At 41.8% G+C, this 21,581-nt stretch overlaps 1 protein-coding gene across 4 annotated transcripts; it reads left to right on the top strand.

Moving 5' to 3' along the window:
• Positions 1–69: 69 nt before the first annotated feature.
• Positions 70–20,202, top strand: CDK1 (cyclin dependent kinase 1). 4 transcript variants are annotated; one of them, XM_075841148.1, is made up of 8 exons: positions 70–169; positions 1,625–1,681; positions 3,131–3,287; positions 14,809–14,932; positions 15,075–15,245; positions 18,044–18,207; positions 18,831–18,972; positions 19,623–20,202. In XM_075841148.1, exons 2-8 carry the CDS (start codon positions 1,645–1,647, stop codon positions 19,734–19,736), a joined length of 909 nt encoding a protein of 302 aa, XP_075697263.1. In that variant the 5' UTR covers positions 70–169; positions 1,625–1,644; the 3' UTR covers positions 19,737–20,202. The 4 variants fall into 4 exon arrangements, with proteins under 4 accessions (XP_075697263.1, XP_075697264.1, XP_075697266.1 ...); XM_075841149.1 differs by lacking the exon at positions 70–169 and adding an exon at positions 176–338; XM_075841151.1 differs by lacking the exon at positions 70–169 and adding an exon at positions 516–536.
• Positions 20,203–21,581: the final 1,379 nt, after the last annotated feature.

Genomic DNA, 21,581 nt, shown 5'->3' with positions numbered 1-21,581 from the left:
CGCCCTTCCTAGTGCGTTTCGCGCCGTCGTCACAGCCCAGGTCTGATTGGTTGCTTTGAATGTCCACGGACACCCCGATTGGCTGATGCGCTCGGGTTTTGAGCGGCCGGTTTGAATCCCTCTCAATCTTTAGTTGCCTGTGAATCAGTAGGAAGAGACGTTCTCTGAGGTAATGTCGCTGCTGCTCTTTGCCATCTTTGTGGCCGGGTGATGTCCTATAGACACTGTTACGTGTGAGGAGTACGCAGGGGAAGCTTGTACGCGTGTAGTCCAGGAGTTAATAACGCAGTTGTTATAGAGGGTCGGAGATTTGGGGTCGAAGCTTCTAGAACGTTCAGGTAAATCCGATTTTTGCAATGTTCTATCGTCCTTGATAGGCTTCCAGGCTTACACATCATTGTGGTTTAGTCTAGCTTCAATACGTTCCTAGCAAGCCTGCACGTGTGTCTGGCATGCTGTGACTTGTAGTTCCTCAGCAGTTGGTCATTTACGGGCTGCTTATGTATCTGGAAAGTGGCTGTGTATCATGAAGACCAGTAGGTATCTCCATTACAGGTATCTATTAGAGGTGATCTGTGTAGTTGTTCTCTGTTAGCAGCCATTTCAGTATAAGGGGAGACTGGCTGGCGTGTTTTTCAGTAGGATCTTCCCTCCTGCTTTGTATCCCACTTTTGCAACGCTCCAGAACCATTTTACGTGTGTGTGGATATAAGGATCTCCATTACTGCCATTTCTTATTGATTTCATTGCAACTGTTTTATGGAAATAGTCTGAGATATTCTTGCAGCTTTAGCCTTTGTTGAACGCACACATATTAGGGTACTGCATAAATATCAATTCCCTTATTTATGTGTAACGTCAAATACCCCCTGATCCAATAATAATCTTGGGTTATTTCGGGGAAAGTTGCTTGTCGTCCTTTTGTACGTTTTTCCGCTAGGACACAGAATGCGGTTTTGTCCGTACTGGACGACCCTGTCCAAAAAGGAAGCGGCTCCGGCTGATGTAACTCTTGGCGATCAGCTGTCAAAGATTAGCGGCGCGTGTTTCCGCACGTTTTGCAGCTGGTATAATATAGTATGCATCACAAATTATTTGTTTTTAGCGGCAAATAGATTAGGCCCTGTTCACATCTGCGTTCGTGTTTCCATTGTTCTGCTCCGTCAGAGGAGCAAAACAACAAAAATACTGGCAGCGCAGGCTCTGATGTACAACGGGGACAACCAGTGCCCGACGGGTTCCGTCAAGGTGTCCGTGGATCTAGCGGTAACAATAGCGCAGCATGCTGTGCTATTGTTTCTGGTATTTTTGGAGGACTCTGCGACTGTCTCCGTTAAGGGCCTCCATCGCGGGTTCTGCCAAAAGGACTCTAAACGTTGTGTGAAAGTTTAATGCCCTTTAGATCATTTCGGATCTACGAATATCTAGCTGTGCCTCAAAATGCACAATGGTCACACCCTATAGTTAGTGGTGGACACTGCATCTATGATATAACCCACCTTGCTGTAGTCTGATCTTTTCTACAGGATCACAAAGATAATGCAGTGTGTGTCTCTCTCCCCCCCCCCCCCCCCATACCGCTATTTTTGTTCCATGTTCTAAAGCTGTTTTGTTTTTTCTCCAGGGACATAGAGATCTACAAACATGGATGAATATACGAAGATAGAGAAAATTGGCGAAGGTAAGTATATTCTTATGGCTTTCTTACAGTTAAACTCAACGAAAACCTGGCAGAACTTAAAGGGTAACTAAACGTTCAAAAAACTTCTGACATGTCATAGAGACGTGTCAGAAGTTTTGATGGGGGTCCAAGCACTGAGACCTCCACCAATCGCTAAAACGAAGTGGCAGAAGTGCTCGGGTGAGCGCTGAGCCGCTTAGTTTGTGTTCGGCTTTTTCCGGAAAGCCGATGTAGTAGAATATGGGCTCATAGACTTTCTATCGAGCCTGTCCACCGCTACACTGATTTCCGGAAAAAGCAGGACAGAAGCTAATCTGACTGGTTTAGTTACCCTTTAAAGGGGTTGTTTCGGGCACGGAACGGTTTTTCATATCCTGTGGATAGGTCATCAGAATATGATCAGTGGTGGTCTGACACTCAGACCCTGCACTGAACGGCTGTCTCTGGCACCCGAAGTTATGCAGTGGTTAGTGCTGGAAGCAGATGGCTTCAAGTGAATAGGATTAGAGCTGCAGCACGGACGGAGGCAACCGGAACAGCTGATTGGTGGAGAGTCTGGGTATCGGACACAGGTTCAAGAAAGATGACAACTACTGGTGCAATTCCAGGGATCGAACATGGGTTGTCAAGCTAGCAAGATTACAATTGGCAGGTCAATGAAGCTTGCCGTGTCTTCTGCTCCCAGCTCTAGGACAGAGCTCCTCCTTTGGCTTTGAGAGCTTATTTCACCCTTGTGGTGGCGATCTCCTGGGCTGAGTGCGCTCATCTATTCATTGAACAGATCTGCGGGCCAGCAATGTTGTCAAGCCCTGCTCCCTTTTTCAAGCGCTACAAGCTGGAAGTCGCTTCTAACCAGCACTTTTTGACCACAAGATTTTTATCTGCAGTTATCCCTCCCTAGTGGTTTCCTAAGTTATTCCTCCTGATAGTGCCATTGTGGAGGTGTAAGGTAAAGATAGATAAAAATATACTCGCAGGTCATTTTATTTTCCTGTAACCTCAGCTGCGCATTTATTTATTTATTTTTTTCCCCCCACCCTTGTTTTTCGTAATAGTTTACTGAAATATTTTTGTCGCTGTTTATTTCCAAATTAAATACTCATTTAATCACTAATAGTCTCCAGTTATAAACTGAGAAAATCTAAGGTAGGTTTATGCTGTTTCCATGTACCTTGTCCATTGGGGATGCAATTGAAAGCCTTTTAATAGTGCCGTTGTGGGGGTTTCATGAAAAATTTTCGTCTTTTTATTTTTGCATCCTGTATGTGCTCCTATAGATTAGGTTAAATTGTAGCGGTTTAGGTGGGTAGGTTGGTTCACTTTAAATATTAATTGTAGAATAGTGAGGTTTCTGAATTTCAGATTTGCTGCCATTATTTTCATTAATCTAGAGAATGCATTGTCTGTGAAGCATCTGCATAAATTGATAAGTATATCTTATGTTTTAAGGCACTTATGGAGTTGTGTATAAAGGACGACACAAAGCAACTGGTCAAATTGTTGCCATGAAGAAAATTAGATTAGAAAATGAGGAGGAAGGTGTCCCTAGTACAGCAATCCGAGAAATCTCTCTCCTCAAAGAACTTCAACATCCAAACATTGTGTGGTAAGTGTCTGATCAATCATTTAAGGCCAGAGCTACATCTAGACTTTTTCTAGTGCTTTTCATTGATTTTAACTCTTAAATGACGCTGCAGTCCACAAGATCGCATGCAACTCAATGTCTTAATTTGGACTGTAGCTTAAAGGGAATGTGTTGCCAGAAAAACATGATTTTTTTTTTAAAAATTAAACATTTAGTGTGTGGGTGATTAAACATTGTTCAAATTTTTTTCACGAGTCAGGAAATATTATAAATTAATTCTAATTTATAATACTACCCATTTTTGGTCACTAGATGGAGCTATTCCCAAAATTGCAGCATTGCAACATTGGGTTAAAAGCCCTCGCTCTAGTGAGCTCTCAGCATCCCCCCCTCCTTTATCCTGGCTAGTGCCGGGATAAACGAGGGGTTTGAACGGTGTAACCTCCTACACTGTGTGTCGCCATTTTTTGAGCTAACACACAGTGTAGTAGGTTTACATACAGTAGTGTAAACACACAAACACGAACATACATTGAAATCTCTTACCTGCTCCTGCCGCCGCGGCTCCCTCCGGCCCGTCCGCTCCGTTTGCTGCCACTGGTCCAAGTGCACAAATCCGGAAGCCGCGACCGGAAGTAGTAATATTACTGTCCGGCCGCGACTTCCGGTCCACAGGAAAATGGCGCCGGACGGCGCCAATTTCGAATTGGACTGTGTGGGAGCGGCTCATGCGCAGTTCCCAAACAGACGCCGTACACTGAAGTCAATGGGACGGGAGCCGTTCACAGTCCCTATGGGACTGTGGCTGCCGTATTCCATGTCTGTGTGTGTCGTTAATCGACACACACAGAAATGGAACAAAAAATGGCAGCCCCCATAGGGAAGAAAAAGTGTAAAAATAAGAAAAAGTAAAACACAAACACACAAATGAATATAAACGTTTTTAATAAAGCACTAACATCTTTAACATATAAAAAAATAATTTGTGATGACACTGTTCCTTTAACGCTTTCAGGACCAAGGGTTCTCGATGCCTCAATGAACAGCCCCATTTTTTCAAATCTGACATGTCATTTTATGTGGTAATAACTCTGGAATGCTTTTGCCTATACAAGCGATTTAGTGGAATAATTTGGTCAAATTCATAGCTTATTTGTATAAAACACCAAAATGTATAGAAAATTTGCAAAAATTATAATTTTTCTAATTTTAAATGTAATCTACTTGTAAAACAGATAGTAATACCACACAAAATTGTTGCTAATTAACATTCCCCATATGTCTACTTTATATTTGCATTGTTTTTTGAACATCCTTTTATTTTTCTAGTACCGTTACAACGCTTAGAACTTTAGCAGCAATTTCTTACATTTTCAAGAAAATTTCAAAAGGCTATTTTGTCAAGGACCAGTTCAGTTCTGAAGCGGCTTTGAGGGCCTTATGTACTAGATAGACACCATAAATCACCCCATATTAAAAACTGCACCCCTCAAAGTATTCAAAACAGCATTCAGAAAGTTTATTAACCCTTTAGGCGTTTCACAGGAATTAAAGCAAAGTAGAAATGTACAAATTTCATATTTATTTTTTTTGGCAAAATTCATTTGTAATAAAAAAAATTCTGTAAGGCTGGGTTCACACGACCTATTTTCAGGCGTAAACTAAGCGTAATCTGCCTCTATTTACGCCTGAAAATAGGGCTACAATACGTCGGCAAACATCTGCCCATTCATTTGCATGGGTTTGCCGACTTACTGTGCCAACGACCTGTCATTTACGCGTCGTCGGCAAAGAAGTGCAGGACACTTCTTTGGACGTAATTTGAGCCGTTTTTCATTGAATTCAATGAAGAACAGCTCTAAATTACAGCCGTCAATGACGCCTCGCAAAATGCGAGGACGAGCAATTACGTCTGAAATTACCGAGCTGTTCTCCTGAAAACAGCTCCGTAATTTCAGACGTAAATGCAGTTATCGTGTGCACATACCCTTACACAGAAGGTTTTACCAGAGACATGCAACTCAATATTTATTGCCCAGATTCTGCAGTTTTTAGAAATATCCCACATATGGCTCTAGTATGATAATGGACTAACGCACCGGCCTCAGATGCAAAGGAGCACCTAGAGGATTTTGGGGTCTCCCTTTTTTTAGAATCTATTACAGGCACCATGTCCGGTTTGAAGAGGTCTTGTGGTGCCAAAACAGTGGAATCTCCTCAAAAGTGGTTTGTGAAACTACACACCTCAAGGAATTTATCTAGGCGTATAGTTAGAATCTTGACCTAACAGGTCTTTTGCTCTATTTATTGGAATATGTCTGTGAAAATGAAGAAAAAACTTTTTTTCAGAAATAATATAATTTTTACAAGGAATAAAAAGTACCCCAGAACTTGTAAAGCCATTTCTCCTGATTATGGAAATACCCCATATGTGGTAATAAACTGCTGTTTGGACCCCCGGCAGGGCTCAGAAGGGAAGGAGCGGCATTTGGCTTTTGGAGCCCAGATTTTGCTTACTAGTAGTTTGGGGTTTTGCTGCTATTTCAGTTTATAATGTGGGGGCATATGTAAGCTGGGCAGAGAACATCAGGGCATAATAAGGGGGTAAATAAATTCATAGATTTGTGGCGCTATAAATGACATTTTACTTCTGCGGGTCGATACGATTACGGCGATACCATATGTATATCGTTTTATGTTTTGCAGCGTTTGCACAATAAAATCACTTCTATAAAATTTATTTTTTTGTCACCATATTCTGAGAGCCGTCATTTTTTTATTTTTCAGTCAAAAAAGCTTAAGGGCTTGTTTTTTGCAGGACGAGTTGTAGTTTTAATTGGTATTATTTTGGGGTACATGCAACTTTTTGATCACTTTTTATTTTATATTTTGGGAGGGTTGATGACAAAAAAAAAAATAGTGCTGCTAGTATTGTTTAATTATTTTTTGCGGTGTTCACCCTGCGGGAAAAATATTATAGCTTTTTATAATTGGGGGTGTTACGAACCCGGTGATACCAAATATGTGTACTGTTTTAACGTTTTATTTTTTTTCCTATAATAAAAGACTTCTTATAGGAAAAAAAGCATTTTTTGTTTTTGTAACTTATAACTTGTTTTTACACTTTTATAAAACACTTTTTTTATTTTTTTACTTGAAGACCTGAAGCACTGATCGCTGCTATAATACATTACGCTATCTAGGTAGTGTAGCGTATTATAAACTGTCAGTGTGACGTTGACAGTCACACTGACAGGAATCCTATGAGGACCAGCTGGTCCTCATAGGCTTCCGTGAATGGCAGACCGGAGGCTTGCTTCTAATCACATGTCCGGAAGCCGCGACCGGAAGTAGTCCTCTTACTGTCCGGCCGCGGATTCCGGTCCACATGAAAATGGCGCCGGATGTCGCTCGGCCGAAGACCTTCCATTTGGACTGTGCGGGAGCGGCGCATGCGCCGTTCCCACACAGACGGCGTACACCATAGTGAATGGAACGGCTCCCGTTCGCATTCACTATGGGGATGTATGTGCCGTATTCCATCTCCGTGTCGACACATACAGAGATGGAAAAAAAAATGGCAGCCCCCATAGTGAAGAAAAAGTTAGAAAAAAAAAAAAGTAAAACGCAAACACCCAAATAAAATTTATTTTAATAAAACACTAAAAGCAAATTAATATAAAAATTTTTTTTTTTCGCGACACCCTTCCTTTAACGACGAGTGACAGATATATCCATCGCAAGTAGGTGTTCCTGCATAGTGATGGATATATCCGTCGCTCCGGGTGGGCACTGCCAGTGTACCCACGTCATCAGCGGCAGGAGCACGGCTGTTATACACAGCCTGGCTCCTGCCCAAACTGCAGGAATCGAAGCACGCTCAGATTCTGGCAGTATAACCCATTAGATGCCGCTGACAATAGCGACAGCGGCATATAATGTCTTTGACAGAGGGAGGGAACTTCCTCTGTCACCCCATCGGCGTCCCCCGCAAAAATCACGGGGCGCTGTCGGGTTTCAATGTCAGCCGGGGGCCTAACAGATTGCCTGTCAGTTTTACACGAACTGGCAATAATGCTTTGGTATACAAAGCATTATATAAGCGATCAGCAGATCACATGGCGAAGCCCCTGGGTGGGGGGAAAAAAGTTAATTTATGAAAAATAAAAAATAAAGTAAAACACTTTTTTTTCCCCAAAAAGTGGTTTTATTTAGTAAGTGTAAAAAAAAATATCTATATGGTATCGCTGTGATCGTAACGACGCAAACAAAGTTAACGCATTAATTAAACCGCTGGGTGAACGACGTCCAACAAAAAACGCAAAAAACATGCCAAAATTATAAATTTTTTTTTTTCTCCCATTCCCACCATAAAAAAAATCAAATAAGTTAATCAATAAGTCTCATGTACCCCAAAATACTACCAATGGAAACTCCGCCTTGTCCCGCAAAAAAAAAAAGCCCACGTATGGCTACATCGAGGGGATAATCAAGTTAAGGCTCTTGGGATGTGGCGATGCAAAAACAAGTGGTTTTTTTTGTTTTTTTTAAAGCTTTTTTTGATTTTGCAAACGTAGGAAAACAAAACCTTTACATATTTGGTATCCCTGTAATCGTGCCGACCCATAGAATAAAGGTAACATGTTATCTGTGCCGCATAGTGAACGGCATAAATTTATAAAGTGAAAAACCATGCTGGAATCAGTTTATTTTCAATTCTTTCCTAAAATAAAGTTAATAAAAGTTAATCAATATATTATATACACCCAAAAATGGTGCAATTGAAAAATACAACTCGTCCTGCAAAAAACAAGCCCTTCTACAGCTATGTTGATGGAATAAAGAGTAAATGCAACAGTGAAAAAAAATATATAAAAAATCCTTAGTCAATGTGCAAAATGGGCTGCTCATTAAGGGGTTAAAGGGAATGTGTCGCGAATTTACAATTTATTTTTTTTAACGTAAGTTTTTTTTGGGGGGGGGTTTTGTTCTCCCACAATTAAAAATTAAATAATAATTTGACATGTTTTCCTATGTTGGCCACCAGAGGAAGCACTTCCAAGAATTATAGCAAGGTGAATCAGGCAAAGCAACCTGACATACAGCTGCTGTAAATGTGGGAGGGAGGCTCACCCCCCCCCCCCCTAGTATTGTCTACAAGCCAGGAAAAGGTGTCTTCAAATTGCCAAGCCGTGTCCAGCTCCGTTTTTTAAGAGATTGTACAAATGTTAGCTGGCAGAAGCTATAGGACACACCAAAAGGCACATAACGGAATTGCTGCAGAAGATTTCTGCAGCAATTCCGTTAAAAGTAGCAAACATTCCCCTGCGGGAAAAATGCACCGTTTCCTGCAGGTTTTTTTTTTGTTTTTTTTTTACTGCAGAGAATGGTGCGGATTTTGCTGTTTTTCTCAATGCTGGGAGATGGCGACGACATCTCTGAAACGCAGCAATTCGGTCCACTTTCTATGCGCAATTCCGGACGGAAAATACGCAGCAATTCCGCTTCGTGTGGTCAAGCCCTAGGAATGATGAAAATGAAGAGGGAGTCCCTGTGTGTGCTGAATGTATTTTCAGTTGATAGGTTCACACGGCGTGTATCTGATGCGTTTTCTTGGCGCATTTCACGTGACAAACACATCAAACGCTTGATTACTCCTCATTTGTATAAACGTACATATAACGTGCTTTTTTTACGTAAGCATTTTTAAAAATGTGCTACATAAATAAAGAAGCGTCGGGTTAATTCTTTGGAACATAAAACGCTCCAAATGATCCCATAGTCAATGGGAGTCCTAATTATGCTTCAAAAAACTTTCCAAAAGAGCACACAAAATACGTAAAAAAAAACATGGGGAAAGCGTCAAACGCTTGATTGACCTCACATTTACATCAATGAGAAAGCGAGCCCTATATATATATATATATATATATATATATATATATATATATATATATATATATATATATATATATATAATTATTTTTTTTTCTTAAATACACCAGCCCGGTTTGTAAAGAAGTGTTTGGATTAATTCTTTGGTGTATAAAATGCGCCAAATGTTCCCAGAGTCAGTGGGAGTCCTAACTACGCACCCAAAAACTTGCAAAAAAAACCCCACTAAAATGCGACAAAATCCCTGTATTTTAAAAAACACTTCACAAATGCTAGTTTATTCAACACGTTCACACGTAATTTTTCATCATGCCCTGTGAACGTACCCTAAGGGAATTATTTTTCATTGGCCCCAACTTTCCATTATGGCGCAAGGAGAAGACAAGTCTGCTATAGGTGAGTATAAGTATATCTATTTTTCATATTGCTAAGGCCTCATGCACATGTATCCGTTGATCGTCATACGGATGCATATGTCCTATGAACTGTAGCTGCCGTATTCCATCTGTGTATGTGTCCTTAAGAGACAGACACATACACAGATGAAAGAAAACATGGCAGCCCCTAGTGAAGTAAGTGTTAATAGAAAAAAAAGAAAAATGTATGTGGGAAAAAGTGATTATAATTTATTAAATAAAAACACATAAATTAATAATAAGTGCATGATGCCTTTCCATTAACTGAATTTAAAGACAAACGTTGGCATTTCCAGTTTGCTGCACTTGGAATCCTAGCTGGCATGCATATGAGCTGGGAAAGCTTGTGTTGCTGGTTATGCAAACCCATGGCCCGATTTCTCAGGGTCAAAACAGCCAGGGATTTAGGGAAAAGCTTCACTGTCGCAGTGCTAATAAGGTCACAAGCTTTCGACCGGAAAGTAGAGGCCATCTGGCACATGACCACCAAACATGTAGGTGTAAACCCATCTCTTGGCAACCCCGGAAACTAAACTGGGAAGATAATGGGTATATCTGGTGAATATGGGTAGGAATTACATACAGGGACAAACTTTTTTTTTTTTTTTTTTTTTATAGAAGTTTCAACCGAGCTAACTTGATAACTGCCATTAGATACGGTTGTACGACAGTAGTGCTACAGTGGAAGGGATAGGGTCACCCCTAAATCCTGTTCCCAGCGAAGCCTAAAATGCAGTTTATTATATTATTAATATGGATATAGTCCCCGGTTAGAATGGATAATTACAGTATACGATTCTGAATTGGGTGCAATTGAGGTTCTCCTGAGGGAACAGAGAGGTGAAAAAGTGGAACTTAAAGGGGTATTCCGGAACTAAAAAATTACATTTATTTAAATAAAACAATGAAAAAGATATAACTTTCCAATGTACTTACGTTTCATCAGATGGCTGTAGCGTCGTATATCCTCCTCCGTCGCCGTCCCCTTAGCAATGCAAAATCTGCACTTCCTGTGCAGACCCGTCCATTTGGTCTTCTGCCTTGCTTCCGGTTTCCGGCTTACACACTGTACGGTTACGTCAAAAATGACGTAACCGTACCACGTGCTTCTTTATTGAATTAGAGCATGCGTGGTGAACACACTCCACCGCGCATGCTCTGTGAAATTATGTGGCTGCGTCTTCAGCGGCCGTGTATATTACACTGCGCATGCGCAAGGTTGAAGGTGTGTAGCGGTGTGTATACGAAGTTGCAGGAATAACGGCCGTTTCGGCCGTCTTCCCGACAGGTGCAGGAGCTGTGACAGCTGCTGTCTCGTACAGCAGCTGCCGCAGCTCCTACAGCGGGGACCGATCGCTGTGTCCCCGCTGTCTAACCCCTTAAAAGCCGCGTTCTATAGAGATCGCGGGTTTTTAGGGGTTAAGTTACCATCGCCGGCCTGCTACACGATAGCGGCCGGCGATGGTTACTATGGCAACCGGACACCAAACAAAGGCGTCCGGCTATGCCATCGACGGAAGCCTAGTGGGTCCTGACAAAGTCAGGACCCACTATGCTTGCTGTCAGTGAATAGCTGACAGTTCTAATACACTGCACTACGGATGTAGTGCAGTGTATTAGAATAGCGATCAGGGCCTCCTGCCCTCAAGTCCCCTAGTGGGACAAAGTAATAAAGTAAAAAAAAAAGTTAAAAAAGATGTGTAAAAATAAGAAATTAAAAGTTAAAAAAATCCCCCTTTTTTTCCCTTATCAGTCCTTTTTTATTAATAAAAATATATAAATAAACGATACATAATTGGTATCGCCGCGTCCGTAACGGCCTGAACTACAAAATTATTTCGTTATTTATCCCGCGCGGTGAACGCCGTAAAAGAAAATAATAATAAACCGTACCACAATCACAATTGTTTGGTCACTTCACCTCCCAAAAAATGTATTAAAAATAGATCAAAAAGTTGCATTTACCGAAAAATGGTACTGATGGAAACTACAGTTCGTTACGCAAAAAATAAGTCCTCGCACGGCTTTATTGATGGAAAAATTATAAAGTTCTGGCTCTTAGAATAAGGTAACAAAAAGTGAATGATTTTTTACAAAACGTATTTTATTGTGCAAACGCCATAAGACATAAAAAAACTATAAACATCTGGTGTCACCGTAAGGCCGAGTTTACACGAGCGTGTGCGTTTTGTGCAAGCAAAAAGCGCTGCGTTTTGCGTGCGCAAAAAGCACTTAACAGCTCCGTGTGTCAGCCCTTTATGATGCGCGGCTGCGTGCTTTTCGCGCAGCCGCCATCATTATGACACTCCGTTTGGATGTTTGTAAACAGAAAAGAACGTGGTGCTTTTCTGTTTTCATTCATCCTTTACAGTGCTGTTGCGTGAATCACGCGCGTCCCACGGAATTGCTTCCGTGCGACATGCGTGGTTTTCACACACCCATTGACTTCAATGGGTGCGTGATGCGCGAACAGCGCACAAATATAGGACGTCGTGCGTTTCACGCAGCGGACATACGCTGCGTGAAAATCACGTACCTGTCTGCACGGCCCCATAGAGTAACATAGGTCCCTGCGACGCGCGTTGCAAAAACGTATAATACGCTCGTGTAAATGAGCCCTAATCGTATCGCCCCATAGAATAAAGTGAATATGTCATTTATAGCGCACGGTGAACGCTGTAACAAAAATAGAATTAAAAAACAATAGAATTGCTGTTTATTAGTCACCGCGCCACTTAAAAATAGAATAAAAACTGATCAAAAAGCTGCATGCACCCCAAGAAAACTACAATGTATTCCTCAAGTGGTCTAGTTTCCAAAATGGGATCACCTTTTGGGGGTTTCCACTATTTTGGTACCACAAGACCTATTCAAACCGGACATGGTGCCTAATAAAAAGGCGGCCTCAAAATCCTCTGGGTGCTCCTTTGCTTCTGAGGCCGGTGCTTCAGTCCATTACCGCCCGAGGGCCACATGTGGGATATTTCTACTGCAGAATCTGGACAATAAGTATTGAGTTGCGTTTCTCTGGTAAAACATTTTGTGCATAAACTTTCTAAATGCTGTTGTGAATACTTTGAGGGGTCTAGTTTCTAAAATGTCGTGTTTCATAGGGGTGTCTAATATATAGGCCCCTCAAAGCCACTTCAGAACTGAACTGGAAGCCCAAAAAAAATAATTAGGCAATACTTCGCTTCTATACGAACTAGTTAGCGATTCACAGTGTGATGAAGTAAGGGGAAGCAGCGCTTATACGAGCGGTGCACCCCCTTCAAACAGCCGATGACTTTTCAGTTCACAGGTAGCAGAGTTACATGATGGGGAATTTGTTTTCCTGTTGTGTAACTCTGCTACCTGTCAATGGAAAAATCAGCTGCCAGAGTGAAAAATGTTTCCACACAGAGGAGTACCGCAAAGAAACACCTGGGAATCAGACATGATGGACTAACATTTTTCCCTGTGGTGGATGACTTTTCAGTTGACAGGTAGCAGAGTTACATGAAGGGGAATTATTTTTCATCGATGGCTAGTTAGGAGCGCTGCTTCCCTTTAGTTTTTTCTTGCTCACTGTGAATCTCCGACACAGGATGCAGCGGCGATCCACAGGTATTGCTCCTTTTATCCCAATTCACATGTTAGAATTCAATTTTTTTTATTTTATATATATATATATATAAAATACAGTATTTAAAACTAAGACTGTATAAACAGTTAATATACATTTAGAAAACTTATAATTATAAAGACCAAACTTTACGTATCATCATATAGGGTCAGTGTTGTTTAAAAACGCAGATATCCAGTGATTTCAGCTTGTGCTAGCAGTAATAGAATGAGAGCACCAAAATGAAGACTGGGATTGCAGAAGTTAGTAGAGCTGGGTGTAGTAGGCGGAGCAAGTGCACTGCTGCATGCACATTGCATGCTGGGACTAGAGCAGTGCATGCAGGGAGGAGAAACACAGGAAGAGAAGAGGAATGAACTTACTGAGCAAAACAAACCTCTCCAGGTAAACAATAGGGAGTAATGTTACTAAAACCATTTATTATCAAGAAAAAGCTAGACAGAGTGCACTAATATATTAATAGAGGAACATTGCATTGATTTAAAAAAAAAAATAAAGTATTGGAAAACCCCTTTAATATGGAAACTCTGTATGGGGTGGAGCAGACTTGTCCTGGAACTGCTCATCAATTTAGAATAGGAGGCAAATTTACAGAGGGTGGTCAAGTTCTTTCTTATCCACCATTGAAACGGGCTGAGGGACATAACTGGCTGAATAACAGGGTTTTTAAAGATTGGGGTAAGGGGGGAGGGGGTCTACCCTGTAATTTCATTTTAAAGTGAAGGGTTCTTTCGCACCGACTAATTTTGTCAGTAACAATGAGCGATGATAAACGTTGATGGGCGCTTATTTGCTTCCAAGGCTCTATGATCAGTTTATGTATGGGGACGAGTAATCGTTACTACGATCGCTCGTCCCCATGGATTACCATCGTGTTGGCAGAACTTCTCCCAGGGTATTTGTGCTGCCGGCAGCGATTTATGTTTTTCTGCTGCATTTGATCAGCTAAGGAACGAGGGTTCGTATGAACACTCGTTTGCCCGATCATTGGCCGGTGTAAAAGGTCCTTAACACTCCGCCATAGGAGCGAGTGGTGGCTAATAGGTGAAAGCGACTTTCAATTTGCTGAGAAGGGTAAGGTCTGCCACGTAAGCGCTGCCAGGGCGGTGCTCACACTATAAAAATTAAAAGCTTAAAATAAATACGTTTAAAAACGGCGGTTTTGAACCTGGCCTAAAACATGTTGTTTACCCATTATCATGGCGGTTACCAGAGGGTTAACTCTTGATGGGAAGTCTTTCTTTGTGAGAACCTGAATGGTACTTGGCTGCAATACTAGGCATGGCACCAAGATGAGTGAACTCCCCCCTAATCACACGCCAATTAAAACTCGGAAAACCTTGGGCCTCATTTCCAAAAACTAACATTAAAACTGTTTTTTTGCCCACCGCAACCAATCAGAGCTAAGCTTTAATTTTTCTTGAGCGGCTTAAAAGAATGAAATCTGAGCTCCTTATTAATTGCTTTGTTAGACAGTTGTGATAAATGAAGCCCGATGTGTAACCAATGTTGTCTAGCAAACTTTTAAAATGGATTGATTGTGGGTGAAACTTTGGCGCATTGGTGTTTATATGTATGTGTCATTATATTTTTCCCTTCCTCACAGCCTACTGGATGTTTTGATGCAAGATTCAAGGCTATATCTAATTTTTGAGTTTCTTTCCATGGATTTGAAGAAGTATTTAGATTCCATCCCTAGCGGTCAATATTTAGACACCATGCTTGTCAAGGTAATCTTAATATTATTTAATTCCGATAAAGCAGCTGCCTCTACAGACTACACTGTAAGCCAAAGTGATTGTAATGTTTCCTTTGAGATTTCAAATGTATGTATTTTATTTATATATTTTTTTTCTCATATTTGTTTGGCAGAGCTATGTGTATCAGATTCTACAAGGCATTACATTTTGCCATTCTAAAAGAGTTTTACACAGAGATCTGAAGCCTCAGAACCTGTTAATAGACAGTAAAGGAGTGATAAAGTTGGCTGACTTTGGGTTGGCCCGAGCGTTTGGGATCCCTGTCCGTGTTTACACACATGAGGTAAGCGAAAATGTGCCTGTGCCTAGACATGCCAGTATAGGGGTACTCTTGAAGCCTGTGTTATGCATTGGGGATTTGTTGTGGGTTTTCTCCCATGGAATTCAATTGGGAAAATGATGGCCTATAAGGCTATGTTCACACGGGGTATTTTGCCGAGTTTTTTGACGCGGAAACCGCGTCGCAAAACTCGGCAGAAACGGCCCGAGAACGCCTCCCATTGATTTCAATGGGAGGCGTCGGCGTCTTTTTCCCGCGAGCAGTAAAACTGCCTCGCGGGAAAAAGAAGCGACATGCCCTTTCTTCGGGCGCTTCCGCCTCGGACCTCCCATTGACTTCAATGGGAGGCAGGAGAAAGCGTATATCTCGCGTGATAATTGCCGCGAAAATCGGCGTGCAGGGAGAGGAATATCTGCCTCAAAGTTCCAAACTGAATTTTGAGGCAGATATTCCTCCCCCAAAATACTCCGTGTGAACATAGCCTAAAAGGGAACCGAAGTAAATCTTGCCTACAGTGTTTTTTTTCTGTTTCACGATCATGCAAACTGACTTGTAGGAATCCCGCAGAGAACACAGGTGTCAATTACCTCCAGATCACTTCCATTTTTGGATGACAGGCCTCATGCACACGACCGTATTTTTTTCCTACCCGTAAATACGGGTCCGATGTAACACGTATTCGACCCGTTTTGCACCAGTATTTACGGGCCCGTGCCTGTAAATACGGGCCCGGTGTCACTCGTATTCCACCCGTATTTACGGGCATGTTTTTGGCTGCAAAATTACACTGCACTAATCGGCAGCCCCTTCTCTCTATCAGTGCAGGATAGAGAGAAGGGACAGCCCTTTCCGTAATAAAAGTAAAAGAAATTCATACTTACCCGGTCGTTGTCTTGGTGACGCGTCCCTCTCTTCACATCCAGCCCGACATCCCTGGATGACGCGTCAGTCCATGTGACCGCTGCAGCCTGTGATTGGCTGCAGCAGTCACATGGGCTGAAACGTCATCCAGGGAAGTCGGGCCGGATGTCGAGAGGGACGCGTCACCAAGGCAACGGCCGTGAGACTGGACTTGAGGAAGCAGGAAGTTCTCGGTATGTATGAACGTCTTTTTTTTTTTTTTTTTTACAGGTTGCTTTATATTGTGATCGGAATTCACTGTCCAGGGTGCTGAAAGAGTTACTGCCGATCAGTTAACTCTTTCAGCACTCTGGACAGTGACTATTTACCGACGTCGCCTAGCAACTTTCCCGTAATGACGGGTGCACACACGTAGCCACCCGTCATTACGGGAGCTCCATAGACTTCTATGGGCTGCCCGTGCCGTTATTACGGCCAGAAATAGGACATGTTCTATCTTTTTCAACTGCACGGGCACCTTCCCGTTAAGAAAACGGGAAGGTACCCGTGGCCAATAGAAGTCTATGAGCCCGTTTATTACGGGTCGTAATTACGACCCGTAATAACGGGTGTCTTTACGGCCGTGTGCATGAGGCCTAACGGGTGGGGTTTAGCATGCCTATGATGACCTAACAGTAGGGGGAGGCTCCTTGTACAGCCAGTTGCCTCACAGCCATCTCGGGGGACACAGTTTAATCTAGCAATAAAAATTAATTGTCTAATTAATGGCATATCTACACAATATGCCATACATGTCTGTTAGATGCAGGTCTCTGCTATAGGAATCGTTCTGTCTGGTAAAGGGGCTGCTGGCAAATGCATCTGGGCGGAGCAGCACAGGATTCTGAAAACCCCTTCGATATGCTATTTCTGTAACTAAAATTAGAAGTGAATAGGCGTTAGAGAAACGACATTTGGGACATAGGTGCGGGCCCCCGAATTGGTACCTGCGTTTATCAGTGATCTGTCGCATATCCTGTAGATATGCTATAAATGTTTTATGACACAACACCTTGACGGGAAGAATTGCTGCCATTTATTAAATCTTTTAATAGTCTTGTTTTGTTCTGCGCTTTATTGATCCTTTAAAAATTTGTCTGGCACATCGTCTAAGGCCTCATGCACACGGCCATGCCGTGGGCCGCATTTTTGTGCCGTGCTCCTATACTTTGTAAAATACGAAAAGTAGAACATTCTCCATAATTCCCGGCATGGACACCTATCCGTAGCGATACAGAAAGGTGTCCGCAACCAATAGAACCAGGCGGGTCCGTAATTGCAGTGTTTTTTTGTACGGTCGTCTGCATGTAGCCCTAGATTACAACCTATGTTTCTTACTGTACCTGGCACAATGTTGGAAACAAGTCCTCTAGTGGTAATAGGTTCTCTTTTAATACATAAGGAAGTTGGAGCCTGGATGCAATTGACCACACGTCCCCTCACCAGTGCCTAGAAGGAAGAGGCCATAGCACTTGGTATATGCACAGTGGCCCTTTAGTTTTGTTTCCCAAAACCGTGCCACTTTCTACATGACACAGGCCAGACATGCAGCATAGCTCCATTTATGTGGATAAGGATGTGCTGCAATTCTTGACACTGCTCAGAGTTGGTAACTGGATCTGGTTTGCAAAGGAGCCATGGCCTGTAGGCATCGGGGGTGGGTGGCGGCGTTTGGCCACCAGGGGTGGGTGGCAGTGTTTGGCCACCACTACTGATGGTGTGTGTATATTTTATAAATACTAATTGCTTTTTCTAGTTTTATTCTTTTTTTCACCGCACATTAAACATTACACACACAACATCAGTTGCTGTTAAACTAAATATACAGTACATAAGATACTACAGATGGAGTATTGACCGCAGTCTGACTAAATAATGAATTTTCTTTGTCATTACTACAGGTTGTAACCTTATGGTACAGGGCACCAGAAGTTCTGTTGGGGACTGTAAGATATTCAACACCAGTTGATGTATGGAGTATAGGCACTATATTTGCAGAGATTGCAACAAAGAAGCCCCTCTTCCATGGAGATTCTGAAATAGACCAGCTGTTTAGAATATTCAGGTATCTAATGGGTCTTGTAAGATGCAGCTCACTTATCTTGGCACACGTGCTGTTTGCTGAATAACCCGTTTTCACCCAGTTGGCTAAAAATTAGACAATTTTTAAATATATTTCAGAAGATGAGTGAGTTTACACCCCCACCAATTACCTTGTTAGACCTGTCCATGAGAATTGCGTACACCACCATTCTCTAAAAATGCGTTCTCATTTCTCTGTTTCTGGCGTAATCTTGGTTTCTATTGACTCCGCACGGATTCCCAAGTCCCCTTTTTCAAACTAACTGTAAGGTTGTGTTCACATGTTGCGGTTTGGCTTACTGCAACTTGTAAGTTACAGCCTCACGGGACGAGAGCTTATACCCCACCTATCATACTTAAAACAGAGGAGGACATAATTTTTAACTAAAGGTGCACCAAATGCCTGTTGTCATATCCGCATAACGAAATTTCACCAGCACCGTATGAATGGCATTGCGATAACTGGAGCCAGTGGAAGATCATGGTGATGGGCGGCAGAAACAACCAAACTTGAATGTGGGGTTTAGACCTTTAATCCCATATATCAAATGTGTAATGTCATGGGCATTGATCGTGGCACAGATTCTCTCTAAATTTTTGTTACAGAGCTCTGGGGACACCCAGTAATGAAGTCTGGCCAGAAGTGGAGTCTTTGCAAAACTACAAGAATACATTCCCTAAATGGAAAGGTGGCAAGCTTGCTTCTAATGTGAAGAACATTGATAAAGATGGACTTGACTTGATATCGGTAAGTATGGGAGTAGGGCTCTATACTTGGTGTCCCCTTTTTTTTTTTTTTTTTTTTTTTTTTTTTTTTTTTTACAGGTGTTTTTGAAATTTATATCAATGCCGTGACTTCACCATGCTGAGGTTTGATAAAAACGCCACTGACTCCTAAGACATCACAAACCAAAACGTTACATATATAAACATTTTTATGTTACCATAGATTTCTGGCTGCAGCTTTTTACCAAAACTTCTCAGAAGCACGCAGTCTCGGTCAGGTAGAGATGTTGGGTTCAGCAGAAAACTTGTTAGATTAGACTGAAAAAAGTAGTGTTTTTTTTTTTTTTTTTACTTGTTTTTTTTTTATAGTAGTAATATAACATGCTAGTTAGTCGTAACTTTATGAGTAAATGTATGGAATCTGTCATGGGAGAGCAAGTTCTGTATGTATGGAGGTCTGTCAACCTGTGATGCATGAGTGCTAATGCGTGGTGCCAGTCTGGAAGTAAGATCGCGAGGGGGTCTTTACATGCTCATAAGGCTGTTCAAGCATTGTTTCATAGACTTCTCCTTTGTACACTGTATGCAATATTCCTGCTTTTTTTTTTTTTTTTTTTTTTTTTTTTTTTTTTTTAAATATAATTTAAATATTTTATATCTTGTATTTAACAGAAAATGCTGATCTATGATCCTATAAAGAGAATTTCCGCCAAGTGTGCCCTGCTTCATCCATACTTTGACGATTTGGATAAGTCAAATCTTCCTGCCAATCAAATTAAAAGTTAATTCCCAACACCCGTTTTATGTCCTACATCCAGAATTCTATGAATCGCCACTCTTATTTTGTACGGTCTGTGTATATATCTATATTGTGGTTTTGTTTGTTTGTTTACTTGTTTGTGTTTTCTCCTGCAGACTTTGCAGTTTGTAGTGCTTACATGTAAGGCTGAGTTTACATCTGCGCTACAGGTTCCGTTCTGTTCCGTCATGGGAGCGGAAAAACCGGAAGCGCTGGATCTGTCGCATGACTGAAACCAAACTATGCCAGACGGAACCCATTGACTTTAATGGGTTACGTCATGGAGTCCGTCATTTTCGTCTGGAAACGACGGAGGCTCCTAACCGACGCAGATGTAAACAAGCCCTAAGCATTGTACTTTGTCTCTTGTAAATATTGACTTGTGTCCTGTGTACAAATACAGTGGAGGAACTCGCAGCAAAAACTTAAATAAAGAACTATATTCACAAATTACTCTTGGGTCTAATAAGCATTCAATTGTCCACCAAGAAATACTGCCTGGAATCACGCATGTCGTTTTTGATGCCTTTCTTTTTTTTTTTTTTTTAATGACAAATTCAGGATTGCATCCAATAGAGCGGAAGTCATTTTATGCTTTCCATTTATTTTGAATCATCTTCTGGTTTTAGCTAAAAAAAAAAAACAAACAACCTGCTGCATGTGTGAATCCAGCCTAAAGAGGTTTAATCAAGAAGACAACCCCTGTTCATATACCGCATTAGCCCTATTAAGACCAATCCGCCACATCTAAACGCAACCTTAGGGCACGGCCGGACGTGGCAGAGTTTTTCCGCTGCAAATGTTGGTGCAGATTTGGGGCAATTACGCAACAAATCTGCACCAACATTTGCATATTTGACAGGTAATTCAGACGTTGCAGATATCACAGCGGACTTGCCACAGATTTCAGTTTTTGCATTGCAAAGGCTGAAATCCGCAGTGAAATTCCGCTTCTCCCCAACAGACAGTGCATGCTGCGGACGGAAAATTCCGCACCACAGCGGAGTTTTCTGCAACGTCTGAACTAACTTACCTAAAAATGTATAGAAACAAATGTAAACGGCCGCTGGAGAATTTTGCAACATCTGGCCGTGCCCTTAGGCCTTATTCAGTTGACTGCATTTTTGCGTTGGCATTATGGCCACAAGACCCAGACCATTCAAGTGAACCAAACTTAAATCTTAGACTCCTATGGCGATCTAAGTTTGGTTCACTTGAACCGTGGGAAAGTCTGGGTCTTGCATCCGTAATACAGATGCTAAAATGTGTCACGTTACGGCCGCCTGAATGCAGCCCTTCGCGTGTGTATGAGCCCCGCACCCGGCAGTGACCATCTCTGCCTTTCCCTTTCTGGTGATTACAGCGACCGGACCCAATGCAATAAGCTGGTCGCCAGGGCGGCTACCTTCAGATCTATTCAAAGGTTATGTCACTTCATTTTATGGAACGTCATCCTAAACAACTATTTGTAGATGATACAAAACAAGTATTTTCAGAAGCTGTAGCCTATTCAGCTAGATGATGACTTCATCAGACAGTAAATATACTAGCTCTTCACAACAAAGCGATTACATTATTGCCATAGAAACCGTTTGTACAGCGCTTCCTTTCACCACAGGAAAACAGACATGTACGCTTCCAGCCTTGAATAGGGTGCAACAAGTTTATGCTCAATGGTTAAAATTGCTCATCAAAAACACAGGAGGATGGGAGAGAACTTTAAATAGGCCAATTATCAAAAATATTTAACAACCTGGCAGAGCTTAAAATGCAGCGTTAGGCCCTGTTCACACTGAGTTTTTTGCAGGAGGAAAATTCCTCCTGTAAAAACT

This window comes from Rhinoderma darwinii, chromosome 11 (assembly GCF_050947455.1).
Source record: "Rhinoderma darwinii isolate aRhiDar2 chromosome 11, aRhiDar2.hap1, whole genome shotgun sequence".
In the NCBI taxonomy this organism is placed as follows: Eukaryota; Metazoa; Chordata; class Amphibia; order Anura; family Rhinodermatidae; genus Rhinoderma; species Rhinoderma darwinii.
The sequence above is the reverse complement of the archived record's forward strand: the minus strand, read 5'-3'. Positions and strand labels throughout refer to the sequence as shown.